This window comes from Erpetoichthys calabaricus, chromosome 3 (genome assembly GCF_900747795.2).
Source record: "Erpetoichthys calabaricus chromosome 3, fErpCal1.3, whole genome shotgun sequence".
Classification (NCBI taxonomy): Eukaryota; Metazoa; Chordata; class Cladistia; order Polypteriformes; family Polypteridae; genus Erpetoichthys; species Erpetoichthys calabaricus.
The window spans coordinates 163,725,845-163,744,647 of NC_041396.2; the positions used below are offsets into that span (position 1 = coordinate 163,725,845).

Consider the following 18,803-nt stretch of genomic DNA (forward strand, 5'->3'; position numbering starts at 1 on the left):
TTGACCAGATTGGTCCTGAGACTTTAAGAATCGATATTGAATCATTTAAACAAAAAATAGCAGTTAATCAGAAAATCTATATTTTTACCTGGGCCTAATGCTGGATATAATCTATTTACAAATTAAAATTGCATGTGCTGATAATTATGATTTTTGGATGTTTTGAAAATCAGTGTTCCAGCACAGTGCAGGACTATGGGAAATGTCTGTCAGCCAATTAGATATAACATTTAAAGCACCAAGGAAAGCTTTGCAGAAGAAGGAGTAGTAACCAGAAGGGATGAAGAGGGAAATAGAAAAAGAGATTCCACACATTGTTAGAATAGACCTCAAAAGTAGATGAAAATAATATGTGGTGAAAGAAATAAATTGCCTGGAGTGAGGAGAAACAGCAAGAGAGGGGAACGTTTCATGCCCCTCTTGTTAACAATGTCTGCAAAGAGTGGTGAGGCCTGACTGAGAACATAATGGTCCAAAGACAAAATATCCATGCTGAAATATTATTTTTCAACATTTATAAAAATGAATTCACATTTTAAAGTTATGTTTAATCTTAATTTTCTACGTCTTTTTCCATAGGCCGACGTTATTGTTGGAAAACTATCAACCATGGTTAGGTCTGAAGGTTTATTCAAAAGTAGATACATCACTTTCAGAAGTACTGGAATTAGTCTTGGAAAACTTTGTTTACCCTTGGTACAGGTATGATTATTTATTATAAAAACAAAATCCTGTCTTGTGGATTGAAACTAATACATGTAAAAATTAATTTTCTTTTTAATTTTTATTAGGGATATTACAGATCATGAAGCCTTTGTAGATGAACTAAGGGCAACAATCCGTTTTTTTGCATCTGTTTTAGCTCGCAGAGCACAAAAAGTAAGGAGTTTCTATAAATATTATGTTTTCCTGAATTAATTGTCATCTTTATTCTTCCTTGGTGTGTTAGTGTGTGACAGTACTTTTTGGTGGATTGGCATCCTATCATTGGTTCAGATTAGTTTTGTACCTGATACTCTTGGGATAGGTTCCATGTTACTATGACTGTTAGTGGATTCAGAGAGTGTAGTTGTTCCCAAGCAAGATTAATTATATATTGTATAGTTTCAGTAAAAGTTCATTTATTAAGTTGTCATCCCCCTGCACTTTCAGTTTCATACACAACTGTACCAGCTTTTCTTATAAGTCCATTATAAGTAACTACCATGAGCTGCATGTTCAGAAACCCTTATATTTTGGCATTAATATACCACACAATTCTGTTAGAATTCAAAGAAAAATATCTGACTGGTTGACCAATATGCATCACATTGAAATGTAATGAGATCTTGACAGACCTATAGTTTTTGTTCTTTACAACTTTCATTACACTTGTTGGTTATTTTTTCTAGTAAATGCCACCCCTTAGAAAGTTGTCTAAAAAGTTACATAACAGGTTGTTTTCTCAGTCTGTAAACTGCCATTACATTCATCTAAAGCAATCTTAAGACATATGTATTATTCCGTTGAAATTTGCTTTTGATCTGGACTTTGATAATCAAAAGACAGTTGCAGTATGTAGTTTTAAAATATTACAATATGAAAGTTTGGTTCCCTAGCTAGATTCCTTCACTCATGATTATTCTTAATTCTAACCCTTAAAAGTATAGTTCTTTGATTTAAAGAAACTGTTAAAGAAAGCCAAGGTGTCAGTGAGCATAGTTTTCCATACCATCCAAAGGAACCTGGAAATTCTGACAGGAACAGGTCTGTAATACCCAAAGCCACAACAGAATCAGATGGCTAGTTTCTGAGAGTCAACAGCTTGTGTTATTGGCACAAGCCACAACAGAATCAGATAACCATTTTCTGAAAGTTAACAGCTTTGCCTCTCAGAACAATGGCTTTAAGCACAGCGTAACAATAGTCAATGTAAGCAAGAGTCAATTTTAACTAAAGGGAAGGCTTTAAGTTTGACAGTAAGAAAGCCTTTGCTGAAATGGTCATAAGATTTAGAACACCCCAATTTTTCCATTTTTTTTACATTTATGCAGTTATTGTCTCAGTGTACTCTGAAATTAAAGCATTGAAAGTGAGACTCTGTAAAAAGCACAAAGACTATCAATTTTCCACCAAGGATTGAATTTTATTAAACTCTTGTTTGGTGTTTTGTATTTTTATTAATAAGCTAGATCACATTTGTTAATGATTGTGCTATTCGATTCACGATACAGTGTGATTTTTTTCGCCTTACACAACAAAAGACTTAGATAGAACTAATACCACAAAAAAAAAATCAACAACAAATGGCCCACAAACTAGAAATAATAAAATATACAGTAGATCATTGCACAGAGAAAGTGCCAATCCTGCGGCTGTGATATAGCGGGTCCAAGGCTCGAAATGGGTAGACAGTTTTTTTAATTAAATTATCGCCTTAAGGAGGCGGCATGATAGTGTGGCCAGAGCGGTTCCTGGGCGCGATACAGGCCTGGGCGTTTTTGCACTAAAGTGCACAGGTGCGTGATTGCCCATGTCTGTAATTGATGCCGGGAGCTGCTAATTGCCATACTTGTGCCACGTCCCCATAATAAATTGGAGAAGCGCAAGTGTGGAGAGAGAGAAAAAGAAAGAAAAGACGGATGGAGGTTAAGAAGTGGAGAAGGTAGGAAGCTTAGAGTTGGTGCGAGCGAGCATGAGCAGGCTCACTGGTGGATGCAGGCAGCTGATGGGAGAGCCCAGAAGGAGTGTTTGGCTGACTCTCAGGACAGAAAGAAGTGGTCAGTCCTGCTGAGCGCTTAAGAGTAGCAGGAGTGACCGGGAGTAAGGATGGCTTGCCGCAGAAGTCGGAGGCTTGGGAGGTTGAAGCCCCAGTGTGAGCGCCCCAGCTGTTGGGGAACCAAGTCTCAGTCTGGTGGGAGCTGTACGGAGCCAAGGGTCGGAAGGCTACCAGACCAGTGTAGAAGGCAGCTGCACCTGCAGGTAGGGTGACTCCCCTGTTGCAGGGCCCATATGGGAGAAGCAGGTGAGCCGCCAGCTAAAAGAAGGCACGGGGCTTTTAAAGGGAACTTCTTTAAGCCATTGTTATCAACCTCATTTTAATGGATTTATTTATTTGGATTATTTTAACCTCCAATATTATTCACCCAGATTTTATGGAGTATTTATTGTGGACATTTTATAATCACTGCACTTTGGACACTGTTTTGTTTGTTTGAGTTTTTTTAATAAAAGCACTTGCACCTTTTGAACCATCCCCTTGTTCAGTTTAACTTGTTCCCATTAGACCAGCTCATCCGGTCACATTACCAACGGTGTTGGGTTCAAGGGCTCCCGAAGCTGGAAGTGGGACCCATGGAGCAGGACAAGCATCGTTACAGTGGCACACATTAGCTCTGAATCTGTGGCGTTCGACTAGTCCAACTTTTAAAAATTTACGGCTCTGGGCACAGCATAAAAGTTGCCTTTGTTTCCTGTTTATCTGTAGTAACACTTCCCACTTTTTTCTTCCATCAAGAAGAAAGAGACCCCTTGTAAGTAGTAATAAATCTTTTGTTTTATTATTTCACAGCGTGTCCTATGTGTTCTGATGAGGGGAGGGAGAGGGTTAGGGCTTCTTTAAGGCTTGTTTTAGATCTTGCTGAACACATGACTAATTTGGCTGCATAATTAGCGATGTGGTGCTGTGTTGACAGTACCAGTAATGCTGCAAGTTTGTTTGTTTGTTTGTTTTGAAAGCAGATGGAATGTAAATACAGCTGTATTTCAAAACCTTTGTGGATTCAGGACACATTTTTACCATTTTATGTTCACTGATGACCTACATATGGCAATTAAAGAACCTAGGGTTTGAAATAGATAGATAGATAGATAGATAGATAGATAGATAGATAGATAGATAGATAGATAGATAGATAGATAGATAGATAGATAGAGACTGACTGACTCACTCACTCACTCACTCACTCACTCACTCACTCACTCACTCACTCACTCACTCACTCACTCCCAAGGGGAAATTCATATACTCCAGCAGCATTTTACTGATACAAAAAACAATATTAAATTAAAGATTGATAATAATGCAGGTAAAAACAGACAATAACTTTATATAATGTTAACGTTTCCCCCCCCCCCCCCCAGGTGGAATTGAAGAGTCGCATAGTTTTGGGGAGGAACGATCTTCTCAGTCTGTCAGTGGAGCAGGACAGTGACAGCAGTCTGTCGCTGAAGCTGCTCTTCTGTCTAGAGATGACACTGTTTAGTGAATGCAGTGGATTTTTCATAATTGATAGGAGCCTGCTGAGCGCCCGTCGCTCTGCCACAGATGTCAAACTGTCTAGCTCCATGCCAACAATTGAGCCTGCCTTCCTCACCAGTTTGTCCAGGCGTGAGGCGTCTTTCTTCTTAATGCTGCCTCCCCAGCACACCACCGCGTAGAAGAGGGCGCTCACCACAACCATCTGATAGAACATCTGCAGCATCTTATTGCAGATGTTGAAGGATGCCAGCCTTCTAAGGAAGTATAACCGGCTCTGTCAAATAACAATGGGCGGAACAAACAACTGCAGTTATAGATGGGGAAAAAAGTTCTGTGATGTCACATTGGCCTTGCACAGCATCATGGATTGTTTAGAAAAAAATGTTAGCACGGCAAATTTCCAGGTAAATATTCGGTGAACAAGGTTACCGGCGATCACAGCATATTCACTGCGTATTTCACTGATCAACAATAGTACCCCGTTAAATACAAATTTGTAGTACAGTATCAACAGACCACATGATGGACATAGTTTTACTGTGTATGCATTGCAAATGTATTTTTTGCACTTCATGCATGCATACATATTATGTCCTACCTTGGTCTACAAACTTTGCAGTGTTTCCTCATACTGCTACTGGCAGCATTCTACAATGATAGATATGCTGGTTAGTACATAAAGCCTACTAACACGTGTTCTGGAGTTAGTAGTTCCTCCTCCTGAATCCTCCTTACAGTGGCTTCAAATGTTCCTTGGGTTGAGTTGTCTCATCTGAATTTGAGGTCAGTGCTATCCAGAGGACAAATGCATTGAAGTGGGGCTGTCCAAGAGATTGAAAATATTTCAAGTTGCCTGTGTAGGGTTCTTCTTTGCCAACTTATCCAAATTATCAATTCCTTTTTTTGTAGCATTGTAATCCATAATGATCTTTGGTTTATGATGCTACCCACCACAGATTCTGTAGCCTCTAAGCAACGTGCTCATAGGTACCACAATTTTTCCTTTATTTGGGATGTAAGAGACCAAGGATGTGTTAGCCATGAATAGAAACTTACTTGACAGACCTGTTCTTTGTACTCGTCAGCTGAGTTTGTAATTGTTTCAACCATTGTCAGCTCTCTCTTCATGAGTTCCTGTCCCAAATTGCATGAAGTAAAACAATTATTTCATGTGATGTTGTGACCCTGGAGTCCCAATGTCATGTCCAGGATGACTTGCACCCCTTGGTTTTTCCTCAGGAGGTGCTCCATCAGGCTTCACAGTATATATACCTGCATGTTCCATAAATATGATGAAGCATTATCACAGGCAGCCTAGATCTTGATTCCATATGTTGCAGGTTTAATTCAGGAATCTACTGCATAAAGGGGCAATGGTCTGGAATAAAAAGTTCAAAAGACGACCTCATGTCTTGCACATGAGTAGATGCCATCCGCATTGGCACTGGTTGTATCTTTATCACATTGGCAGCAAGGCAGGGTTGCTCCTTCCTTAGGTAAGATTGCAGTTCAATTTGATTATTTTACTGACATCCATATTTCTCCTCCTGTCTGTGAGTGAATCATATCCCCTTCTTCAAACACACTGTCAGACTTTGAATTGACAGAAACGTGATCATAGCTTTCTAAAAATTCTTCATCTTTCAAAGTGGGATTACCTTCATCGTTGGCTCCTTTCTCTTCTAAAATGATGTGTAAGACCATCTGAGCAGAGATTTTCTTTAACATACTGATGAGTTTTTGGAAAAGAGCCACATATGCAGAGCTATATTTTTTGATGTGTCCCTCGTATATTCTATTTTGAAAAGAAATTGGAATTATTGGTCTGATGGCATTAGGTGCTGTGTGTGTGAAAGGGAATGGTATTGTTGGAGGTTGGATGGGTATGGAGGACTTGATGAAGATTTTTATGGTTGATAGTAATGTAAATAATTGGTTTGATGGGATTAAGTTTTGGGTACTTGGAAACAACGCCTTTAAAGTCGTATTATTGTTGTTTTATAGTTTCCACACCATCATTGCTCCCATGTCTAGTAGGCCAGAACACCACCAATATAATATACTGTAAATATTTGTGTGTGTGATCACGGTATTTGAGGGATGAATTTTTATCCAATACAATTTTCTTTGAAAAAATGAGCCAAGGACATTGGATCTTTGGTTAGAAAAAGAATTTATTTATAGTAAACATTGAAAATAAGTCTCACAGACCTGAACACCACGCAAAGGTTAAAGCAAATAAATTAAAATTTAATCCATATGCTCACATCTTTATCCTTAGCAGTCCTGCGACTGTGTACTGGATTATGTGGGTTTGATAATGAATGCTAAAACACCTCTTTAATTTGAATTAAAATTAAATTCCAGTAACCCTTTACCTGAACTCTCTGTCCAGTTCATGATGGTAACATCAAGGTGTTTAATTCAAAGAGAGTTATTAGTATTTTTTGGATTTTTTTGCAAATACAGACTCTAAAATGGATTAAGTTTAAAAAATGAGTGAACAGATGAAGCCTAGTTTCTTTTCAATTCAAATTTAAAACCAGTTAACCCATATGTTAAAATGGGCTATGATCCGTTATATAGAATTTGCACAATACATTATGCTCTTTCTACACTCTTGTGTGTGCTTTCTAAAATTATATCATTTCATTCAGGCATGTATTGTTTGTGCTTCTGAATGCCATCTGATGGTTAAAGTAGTTGAAGGTACATTACAACTACAGAAACGTTGTTATGTCTTGAAAAACCTGCCCATAGTGTATTATCAAGTTACCGTCACTGTAGGTTCTGTGTTGTTTTCTTAGGTGCATTCCCTAATGTTCCACTTGTGTTGCAAATGGGCACATTGCCATCTATTTTGTATTTTCCATCCTTGTTTTCATGGTCAGTAATGGATTGGTATAGACAAGTAGATAGTGAAGTGTCAACATTGATACAGGTAGCAATCAAGGGGGACACTAAGTGGTCATTGGATAAGTCTTTATACTTGTGATTTTACTGACAAGTGTTTTACTGATAAAGTTGTAACATTAAATACAACTGTCCTGCTTGGAAAAAACATTGTTTATTGTAAATCCAGAATAGCTGGCATTCAAACTTTAGTTTAGAATAGTTTCACTGCTTCCTAGTTTGTTTTAAGAAGTGGCTAAGAGAGCTATGGTTAGCAGTAGTTTCTGGCCTTTGGAGGAAAAAAAAAAAAAAAAAAAAAAAACAAGCAGAAAGTGAGTTTTGCTCTGTTACTGATATGTTTTATAAGGATTCCTCTAGAAATGTAAATTTCAATTTACTTTTAATGTATCTTAATTTTGTAGGTTGATATCCCAACACTTATAACGCACAAGCTGCTGAAAGTAGCAATGAAACACATTGAAATAATTGCCAAAGCAAGACAAAGAGGTACTTATTATTTTTATTAATTAGTTGTTGTTAATATTGGCTAATAAGTAAAGAGCTTTCTTCTGCTTTTTGTGATGTTATTAAAACTTTTATTATCAATGCAGAACTTTTTGTGCAAAAAGTAATCAGTTGTGATTTGTATAGAAATTACTTTCCAATAATGTAATTTGAGTATACCATAGATAATAAAATGTCAACTGTTCAGTAATCTAAACCATTTTAGTTAAGTGTTGTTATCATTAATTAGCGATTATCATCATTAATTTTTGTCTGAAAGAGATTAGCAAATCAGTATAAGAGCTTTAATTAAATGATCAGTTTATGCAGGATGGTCATTATTTTAATTAAATTTTTTATCAGATTATTTCAACAATTTTAGCAATAATTTGGTAATATTTTAGCAAAAAACACAGAATGCCTGCAGCAAGCTGCTTTAGAGGAGTATGGTCCTGATTTGCACATAGCAGTACGAAGCCGAAGAGATGAACTACAATACTTAAGAAAATTAACAGAGCTATTATTTCCCTATATTCTTCCTCCAAAAGCATTAGATTGCAGGTAAGTCTTAAAAATTGCAGTACAGTACATATTTTAGAGAATCCTAAATGCAGAGTTGTTTAAAAATATTCATATTTATTTTATATGCTTTAGAAGATAAAAACCACAGAAAATGTATTAATAATGCAATTTAAGTAAATGTAATATTTAATAACTTTGTATAACTTTTTATGTAGAAGTTATTATATACTGTATTTTATGCACTGTTTGCCACCTGATATTCTTGTATTCTTACATTCTCATTTGTATTTAAAAGAAATCTGGCAAACAAATTTGTATGTATTTTCCAAAAATAATAATTCATCTGTGCAAAATATAAATTTATGAATTTTCACAGTAATGCACGTGTTGGGATATATTTATGAAAATATCTTAGATGTATTCTTAAACCCAATCATGATATAAAGGTGCAGACATATTTATCATCTTGATTAATGAAAGTTAACTTTTACATTTAAGTTTACACCACTCATTGAATAATAAAATTTTCATATATACTACTAGCTAATTACCCAGTGGCTTCGCTCACTGAGTGCAAGGGAAAAAAATAAAATGTCTATAAGTTATTAAAAAGTAACACATTAACATTTTAAGAAGTAAAGATACATTGAGCACTACTGGAGTGGTTTCGGGTAAACTACATTTTAAAGGCGGTATAACACAACAGGTAAGTAGTACTAACAGCAGCTAAAATGTATTTGGATAATCTCTCGGTAGTAGATCCCTTTTGAAAGGCGCTACACGACGGCTGTGGTATAGAAATTACATTTTCTATGTGAACATCCAAATTTCTGCCTGTGGTAATGTGCCTTACTGGCATTACCAGCAATTAAGGAAAATTAGTTTTGTGTCCTCTGCAGTGTTAAGAGAGAAAGGCTTTGGTTTGGGATAAAAGGAAAAAAGGTATAAAGAAAGGAAATTTGTCTTTTTCTTTTATATAGTGTAGAAAGGCGTCTAAGCTGACGATATGAGCGCCTTTTGGGGAGCGTCGCGGCAGGTCTCATGTAGACTGGAGAGACGGCCCTGCCATTAACCGGCCGGGATGGCACTGTCGGTCCTCCACTCCTGTGCGTGCCTCCCGCGACCTCATAACCCTATATGTGCAAAAGAAAGTGCGAAGTGCCTTAATATTAGTTTGTCATGGTCTAGAAAAGGGAGCCCGTGTTTGCAGTTGTCTGGGCTATAGCTCAGGGGAAGGAGGAAAAAAATTAAAAGTGCTTACTTTCACTTAAGGCAGAAGTGCAGTCACCGTCTCAAAGGCTGGAACAGCTACGCGCACGCCGGCTGATCAACTTTTATAGTATTTTTGCAGGGCAGGAGATGCCACTTTTTGCAGACACGTTCACGTCATCGCGTGCCTATGGAGGGATGACGTGAAACAGGTTAATTGGTTGGCGCGAGGGCGCCGAATACAAAAAGGAATTACAGTGCCTGACAACCTTGCACTATGTGCCTGTGATTCAAGAGAAAAATAATTCTGATAAATGTGGACGCTGCCCTTCCGTGCCTAACGGGCAGAAGGTCCAAACAATTACCAAGTCCAACACTTTAAATGAAGAAGTCTGTACATCTTCTTAGATGTAAACTCTCCATCTTCTTATAATAATTGATTACAAAAGCAACCTTGAATGTTGTGATAACTTGATATTCAATGTCATTGGCTTGTTTTCCTTGACTAGCATGCTATCTGAAATACATATCCCACCACCAGCAACAGATTTACATTACATTGGTGATGTTTAGATCTGCTAGACCCGGGAGCAATGAAAGTGTGGAAACTGCGTAAAATGACAATAACACCAATTAGAGACATCGTTTCCAAATATCCCTAACCTAATCCCATCAGATCACCATCAACCATGAGCATCCCATCAACTCCTCCATACTCATCCCATCTATGTCAAAAAAAAAATCACAAAATTAAATGGTATTCATACCCATGGAAGGACCTCCCCTGCCTTGTTGTCAATGTGAAAAAAATATAAAACAAGGGTCAACAGGAATGACAGTTACCAATGTGTAAAACATATGGTCTTTTTTTCAACTTTTTTTTTTTAGACACCATCCAGAAAATAATTCTAGACTGCACTAATTTGGAAGGTTGGTGTTTGAAAGATTGAAAGGCTGAAAGAAATTGACCAAACTAATTTACATGCATACTGAGGGCTTCTTTTACTTCCTGGTGTTTTTTTAGATTGACAAATTTCTCTGTGGATTCAAGTAAAATTCTAATTATCTACCAAATGGGGAATTTACAGAATCCCTGTGAAATGCAGAAACTGGATGAGAACTTTTCCATGCAACCTAGTCTCTGCAAAACTCACAATATTTCCAGCATTATCTTGATTTCTTACCTGACCCAAAATTACTGTTGAAGTGCAGATTATGCCATTTTATCATTTGAATTCAACACTGCATGTAAACCTTGTCCTGTCAGTTTGTTAGAGTAAACATTGATAGCTCAGAAAACCTTGTCTCATTTATATTTGTTCAAGATTAATATGAAATACATAGTATTCTACCAGTCTGTTGGTTATTACTGATTTTTACACAAAAATCACATTTTATCCCAAGAATCTAATGTGATCTAGTAATAATAATAAATAATACACTCAAGGACACTGAACAATAGATAAAACACACATTATAAACAAAATTAAAATCAGACAGAGCAATTGTAATCAAAGAGAAAAAGTAGTCTTAAACAAATGAGTTTTAAGTTTAGATTTGAAAAGTGAGAATGATTCAATATTTCTAAGCTCAGGTGGTAGTGAGTTCCAGAGCTGGGGAGCAGAGCAACTGAATGCTCTGCTCCCCATAGTGGTAAGACGGATGAAGGGGACAGTCAAGTGGATGGAGGAAGAGGATCTAAGGGTGTTGGAGGGAATAGCATCATGGAGGAGGTTGGACAGATATGGAGGGGCAAGGTTGTAGATAGCCTTAAAAGTTAATTTTGAATTGAATGCAGAACTTAACTGGAAGCCAGTGAACAGGAATGATATGGTGAATAGAGGGGGTTCTGGTAATGATGCGGGCAGCTGAATTCTGGACCAGTTGAAGCTTATAAAGAGATCTGCGAGAAAGACCAAAGAAAAGGGAATTGCAATAATCCAGACGAGAAGTGACAAGGCTATGAACGAGAATAGCAATGGTTTGGGCAGTGAGGGAGGGGCGAATACGATTAATGTTACGCAGGTGGAAATATGCAGTCTGAGAGATGTTATTGATGTGGGACTGAAAAGATAAAGTACTGTCAAGGATGATACCCAAACTCTTAACCTGTGGGGAAGGGGAGACAGAGGAATTATCAATAACAAAGGAAAAATGATCAGTTTTGGATAATGCTGATTTTGTACCAATGAGGAGAACCTCAGTTTTGTCACTATTTAATTTAAGAAAATTTGAAGAAAACCGGGATTTGATTTTTGCTATGCAATCAATAAGCGAGGTGGTGGAAAGGAAACAGTAGGTTTGCTAGTGAGATAGAGCTGGGTGTCATCAGCATAACAGTGGAAGTTAATGTTATATTTACAAAAGATATTTCCAAGGGGAAGAAGGTAAATAATGAAAAGGAGGGGCCCCAGGACAGAGCCCTGGGGCACACCTGAAGTAACAGTGATGGGTTGGGATGTGAAAGTTTTAAGCTGAACAAACTGAGTGCAGCCTGAGAGGTAGGATCTGAACCAGTCTAGTGGATTGTGGGTAATGCCAATCGAAGATAATCTATTGAGAAGAGTAGTGTGACAAATGGTGTCAAAGGCTGCACTCAGATCAAGGAGGATGAGAATAGTAATTAAACAAGAATCAGCTGCCATAAGGAGGTCGTTAGTAATTTTTATAAGTGCCGTTTCTGTACTGTGGAGGGGGCGAACACCAGACTGGAACTGTTCATACAGATTATTTTGAGATAAATGAGAATGAAGTTGAAAGCCCACTATTTTTTCAAGAATTTTGGAAATGAAGGGTAGATTACTGAAATTAGTTGGATCGGCACCAGGTTTTTTCAGTATTGGGGTTATTGTAGCAGTTTTAAAAGATGAAGGAACAGTACCAGTAGTGAGAGAAGAGTGGATTATAGCAGAAATAAGAGGGACCAGAGAGGGGAGGCAGGCTTTGACCAGAACTGTAGGGAGGGGGTCCAGTTGATAGGTGGATGGCTTAGACTTACAGACAAGATCTGAGATTTCTGAGAAAGTAAGAAGCTGAAAAGAGGAAAATGAGTGAGTTGGTGGGTGAAATGAAGTACTGGAGGAATCCGTACCGAGAGACTGGTGTATCTTCTGGATTTTTTTCATTAAAAAAGTTGAGTAAAGGTGAGAAGGTAACGAATCCGGGGGTTGTGTGATATTATTAAGCAGTGAAAACAATGACTTGGTGTTGCCTTCATTGGAAGAAATAATGTGAGTATAATAGTTAGATTTAGTTTGGGCAATGCAGTATTGTAATAAAGTACAGTGGTACCTCAGTATACGTCTGCTTTGGAATAAATCCAACTTGGTATATGTCCTGTTTGGACGCGAAAAATTTTGTTTTGCATACGACCTTTGTTTGGAATACGACTCGCGTGCTAGAACACCGTGTGTGGTATAGCGGGTCCGCAGCTTCAAAAAAGGGCAAGGTTGTAACCCTTATAGCCGTGTCGTTCTCCGTGGGCACGATTGCACAACCACGGGGAAGTTAATGAGGTAGTTGGAGCGAGTCGCTCCTGCACAGGTGGGCAGTGATCGGGAAGAGTGAGACTGCATTTTTAACCTCGGATTTTATCAGATTTATTTATTGTTGTTTTTATCCCTACAGAACATTTGTTTTATGGGTATTTATTAAATAATTATTTATTGAAACCATACACTGCATTGAAGCACTGCACTTTTTGTTTGGACACTGATTTTTGTTTTAAATAAAAGCACTTGGCATTCTTGTACTATCCCCTGGCTTCATTTGAGAATTGTCCTCATTTGTCAGCTCATCTTCAGTGAACAACCCGCGCTATAACTCTATGTGAATTTTCACATGATTGTTGAAAAGTATGAAGGTGGCATGCGTATCCGGGACATGGCTGCTGCATACCGTATGCCGAGAACGACGGTATCTACGATTGTGAAAAACAAAGACGTCATTAAAAAGTAAAGTGAGGTTAAATTTTAATTTATTTCATCTAATTGCTTTTGTATTTATGTATTTTAGTATTAAGCAGTGTTTAAATTATTTTATACAACCCCATCAATGTATAATATGCCAATAACAATAGGATTTTTTTTCATGGAACGGATTAATCATTTTCCGTTTATATCTTATGGGAAAAAATCGTTTGGTATACGTCCTGTTTTGGTATAAGTCAAATGATCTGGAACGGATTAAGGATGTATACCGAGGTACCACTGTATATGGTTTTTGTACATCTCTTTGTGAACAAAGAGTCCAGTTTTTTTATACAACCGTTCAAGTCGCCAGCCTTTGGCTTTCAAAAGCCGAAGTTCAGGCGTGAACCAGGGAGCAGAAAAGGAGAAAGAAACAGATCTAGTTTTTAATGGAGCAAGAGAGTTAAGAACACCATTAAGTCCAGTGCTATAGTGTGAGACCAGTTCTTCATGAGTGGATAAATTATGAATGTCCATAAGGGAATCAATACTAGAGGAAAGAGAGTCTAAGTCAATATTCTTAATATTATGGAAAGACATGAGACGGGAAAGCTTAGTATTGGAAACTGCAAGTTTAACATTGAATGAAATAAGAAAATGATCAGTTATGGGGAGTTTATCTGCAGTACAATCAAGCGGGGTAAGTAGTAAATATTAAACATTTTGCTCTCTATATTGTTCGTAAATGAGCTGAAATTAACATCTGTTAAATAGTTTAGCATAAAACGTTATGGTTTTATTGTTGTAAAAAACCCAATAAATATACAAACACCGCATAAGGGTACATACAGTCATATGAAAAAGTTTGGGAACCCCTCTTAATTCTTTGGATTTTTGTTTATCATTGGCCGAGTTTTCAAAGTAGCCACTTCCTTTTAATACAGTATATGAAGTGCCTTATAGAATCAGTAGTATTTCAGAAGTGACATTAAGTTTATTGGATTTACAGAAAATATGCAATATGCATCATAACAAAATTAGACAGGTGCATAAATTTGGGCACCCCAACAGAGATATTACATCAATACTTAGTTGAGCCTCTTTTTGGGAACATAACATCTTCTAGATGCCTCCTATAGCCTTTGACGAGTGTCTGGATTCTGGATGGAGGTATTTTTGACCATTCTTCCATACAAAATCTCTCCAGTTAAATTTGATGGCTGCCAAGCATGGACAGCCTGCTTCAAATCATCCCATAGATTTTCGATGATATTCAAGTCGGGACTGTGACGGCCATTCCAGAACATTGTACTTCTTCCTCTGCATGAATGCCTTTGTACATTTCGAACTGTGTTTTGGGTCATTGTCTTGTTCTAATATCCAACCCCTGCATAACTTCAACTTTGTGACTGATGCTTGAACATTATCCTGAAGAATTTGTTGATATTGGGTTGAATTCATCCAACCCTCAACTTTAACAAGGGCCCCAGTGCCTCAACTAGCCCCACAGCTCCACAGCGTGATGGAACCTCCACCAAATATGACAGTAGGTATCATGTGTTTTTCTTGGAATGCAGTGTTCTTCTTCCGCCATGCAGAGTGCTTTTTGTTATGACCAAATAACTCAATTTTTGTCTTGTCAGTCCAAAGCACTTTGTTCCGAAATGAATCTTGTCTAAATGAGCATTTGCATACAACAAGCGACTCTGTGCCGTGAGTGCAGAAAGGGCTTCTTTCTCATCACCCTTCTATACAGATGTTCTTTGTGCAAATTGTGCTGAATTGTAGAACAATGTACAGGTACACCATCTGCAGCAAGATGTTCCTGCAGGTCTTTGGAGGTGATCTGTGGGTTGTCTGTAACCATTCTCACAATCCTGTGCATATGCCGCTCCTGAATTTTTCTTGGCCTGCCAGACCTGGGTTTAACAGGAACTGTGCCTGTGGCCTTCCATTTCCTGATTACATTCTTTACAGTTGAAACTGACAGTTTAAACCTCTGAGATAGCTTTTTGTAGCCTTCCCCTAAACCATGATACTGAACAATCTTTGTTTTCAGATCTTTAGAGAGTTGCTTTGGGGATCCCATGCTGTCACTCTTAAGAGGAGAGTCAAATGGAAGCACAACTTGCAATTGACCACCTTAAATACCTTTTCTCATAATTGGACACACCTATCTATGAAGTTTAAGGCTTATCAAACTAATCCAACCAATATGGTGTTGCAAGTAATCAGTATTGAGCAGTTATATGCATTCGAGTCAGCAAAATTACAAGGGTACCCACATTTTTGCATAGCCAGTTTTTCACATTTGATTTAATTTCATACAATTAAATACTGCTTCAGTAAAAATATCCATCCATCCATCCATTTTCCAACCCGCTGAATCCGAACACAGGGTCATGGGGGTCTGCTGGAGCCAATCCCAGCCAACACAGGGCACAAGGCAGGAACCAATCCTGGGCAGGGTGCCAACCCACCGCAGGACACACACAAACACACCCACACACCAAGCACACACTAGGGCCAATTTAGAATCGCCAATCCACCTAACCTGCATATCTTTGGACTGTGGGAGGAAACCCACGCAGACACGGGGAGAACATGCAAACTCCACGCAGGGAGGACCCGGGAAGCGAACCCAGGTCCCCAGGTCTCCCAACTGCGAGGCAGCAGTGTTACCCACTGCACCACTGTGCCGCCCCAGTAAAAATATTTGTTCTGAAAACACCCCAGTACTCAGATGTTCCTAGGAAATGAAAGACATACCACTGTTATCTTTTTTTGTTGAAAGTAAATTACTATGCAGGCTGAGAGGGGTTCCCAAACTTTTTCATATGACTGTATGTTGGTCGAGAAGTGCAAAGAGGCTGTGTTTTTATCACAGAACATTCACGATTCTGAAAGTTGTCAACAACAATTCAAAAATGGGTGCATCAAACTTACAAAAAGCCAGGATGTGTTTAAAATTCAAAAGATGGGTGAACTTAAGGAAAACAAAGGGGAATGGAACATATTTTAATATAGCTGAGCAGCATTTAGAAGAGGGAGCAGCATTTTTCAGAAAATGTCTGAAAAGTGGGGTATTTATGGCTTGTGTTCTGAACTGTTAGCTGTACTTGGAGAAGCAGCTAATGTTGCCAAATTCTTTTGGATAGAATTAATTTCTAAGACATTGAGTAGGATATTGTTCACTTGTTCTTGCAGTCTTTCTGTGGTTGTTTTCTTTCAGAGAAAATCCTTTTTATCTCTGGTTACATTCACACTACCACATTTTCATTTAAATACTCTTTAAATGAAAACAATATCAGTCCACACTGGAGTTATTGCATCATTTCCAAAAGGATCCCTGTCCATACTGAAATTCCCTAGAAAGCATGTTATGTAGACTTTCATCTACAATGGGTATGTGCATATCGGCAGCAAACTTCTTAAGATCTTGAGGAAGCTGTGCCGTGTAAAATTTTAGAGGACTGTGAAAATCAGGACTCTGATAAAGAATTCAAAGCCCAGAAAAATTCTTTAAGGAGCCAGTGCAGATTGCCTCCACATCACATTAACTGATTATAGCTGAAAGTATCATTCTTCAGAGGAGGCGGCAGCTGTCTTATTATATTTAAAAAAAACAATAAAGCTAATATAAAAATAGCACACACATAAAAAGAGAGACGCATAAAAAAGTGTTAAGCTCTGCATTTAGTTGCAAGATGATTGATTACAGTAATCCCTCGCTACTTCGCGGTTCATTTTTCGCGGATTCACGACTTCACGGATTTTATATGTAAGCATATCTAAATACATAACGCGGATTTTTCGCTGCGTCGCAGGTTTCTGCGGACAATGGGTCTTTTTACTTGCTTCCTCAGTTGGTTTGCCCAGTTGATTTCATACAAGAGATGCTATTGGCGGATGGCTCAGAAGCTACCCAATCAGAGCACGCAGTTAAGTTCCTGTGTGCTGCTGATTGGCTCAGCGACGGAGTGTTGCATTAACCAGGAAGTCTCATCTCACTCATTCAGCATTAACGTGCTAATGCTTCAGGGGCCGTTTCCAAGCACCAACAGAAGATGCAAATGATTGCAGAAAAGGTAAAAGTTTTGGATATGTTGAAGGAAGGGAACAGCTACACCGCTGCAGGACACCGATTCTTTTTATTTAAAAAGGAGGAAAAGCATATAAGATCTACAGCCGCAGTGTCCTTTAACCAGGGTGCAAAACGAATTGCAAGTGGACGTGATAAGGCAGTAGTCTGGATGGAATCTGCTTTAGGAATCTTTGCAACAAGGTCGACGGCGTCATGACCGCCTACAAGCTGCTACATGTACTTCGCTATACAGTAAGTGTAAACTTATCTACCGATTTCATATTGCTTAGCAGTTGTCCCTGTTTTTAATAGAGAAAATGGTGGGTTGTAAACAATACAGGGAGAGTTTAAAAACGTCCAAATACACGTTAAATAATTAAATAAATATGGTGTCCCTACTTCGCGGAAATTCAGTTATCGCGGTCGGCCTTGGAACCTATCTCCCGCAATAAGTGAGGGATTACTGTATAAGCAGTCCACAAATATTCAAAGTACAGTTATTTGACGCAAAGGTCAGTTATGGACGTTGGAATCATGTCATATGATCTAAAGCTGTATGTTTTGGAAAATGATCAACACTTTTTGATGAGCTGGCTCTGAAGGATGGAGTTCCCACAAGACAGACCTGGATGAGAGCTGGGAGTGACTATTGAATGTCTCTGTTGAAGAGTTCAATTTTTACCTCTGGAATAGCTTCTTTGAATCTCAGGAAGTCTGATTAGACTCTGTTTAATATCTCAGTTACAGTGGATTGAGAAAGTATTCAGACCCCTTCTCTTTCTGCAAAGTTTATTGTGTTGTAGATTTAATTTTAAGTGAAAAAATGCCCATCAATTACAGCTTTGAGTCTTCTTGGCCAAGTCTATAAAAGCTTTGCACAAGTGGATTTTGACAGTTTATACTATTTTCTCCTGGCAGATCTTTCAAGCTTTGTTTAATTGAATGGGAAGCATCTTTACACTCCTATCTTCAGTTCTCTCCACAGATGTTCTTTGAGATTTAAGTCTGATTATTTGGCTGTGCCACTCAACAACAGTCAATGACTTGGTCCAAAGCCATTTCAGATTGTCTTGGCTGTATGCTTGTGGTACAAAAAAGTGAACCATTGTCCCAGTCTGAGGTTACATGCATTCCAGAGAAGGTTTCCTTTAAGAACATCACTGTATTCAGCTTTCCCTCAATTCAATACTAATCTCCCTATCCCTTCCACGGAGAAGCACCTCCATAGGATGATGCTGCCACCACCATGATTCAGATTAGGGATAGTATTAGGCAAGTGATGCCCAGTGCCTTATCTTCTTCAGACATAGAGCTTGGAGTTCTGCTCATAGATTTCAATTCGTGTCTCATCAGACCAGAGAATCTTTTCCTCATGCTGTCAGAGTCCCTTAAATGCTTTTTGGCAAACTCTAAGTAAGCTGTCATATACCTTTTACTCTACCAT

At 38.2% G+C, this 18,803-nt stretch overlaps 1 protein-coding gene across 4 annotated transcripts in view; it reads left to right on the plus strand.

The window, feature by feature from the left end:
- snx14 (sorting nexin 14) overlaps positions 1-18,803 on the plus strand; it is a 187,031-nt gene that overhangs the window by 33,076 nt on the left and 135,152 nt on the right. For all 4 annotated transcript variants that reach the window (XM_051925277.1, XM_051925278.1, XM_028797482.2 and 1 more), the window contains exons 5-8: positions 580-702; positions 792-879; positions 7,555-7,639; positions 8,041-8,197. In XM_051925277.1, coding sequence (XP_051781237.1) covers positions 580-702; positions 792-879; positions 7,555-7,639; positions 8,041-8,197 — 453 coding nt within the window. The remainder of the gene's footprint in view (positions 1-579; positions 703-791; positions 880-7,554; positions 7,640-8,040; positions 8,198-18,803) is intronic.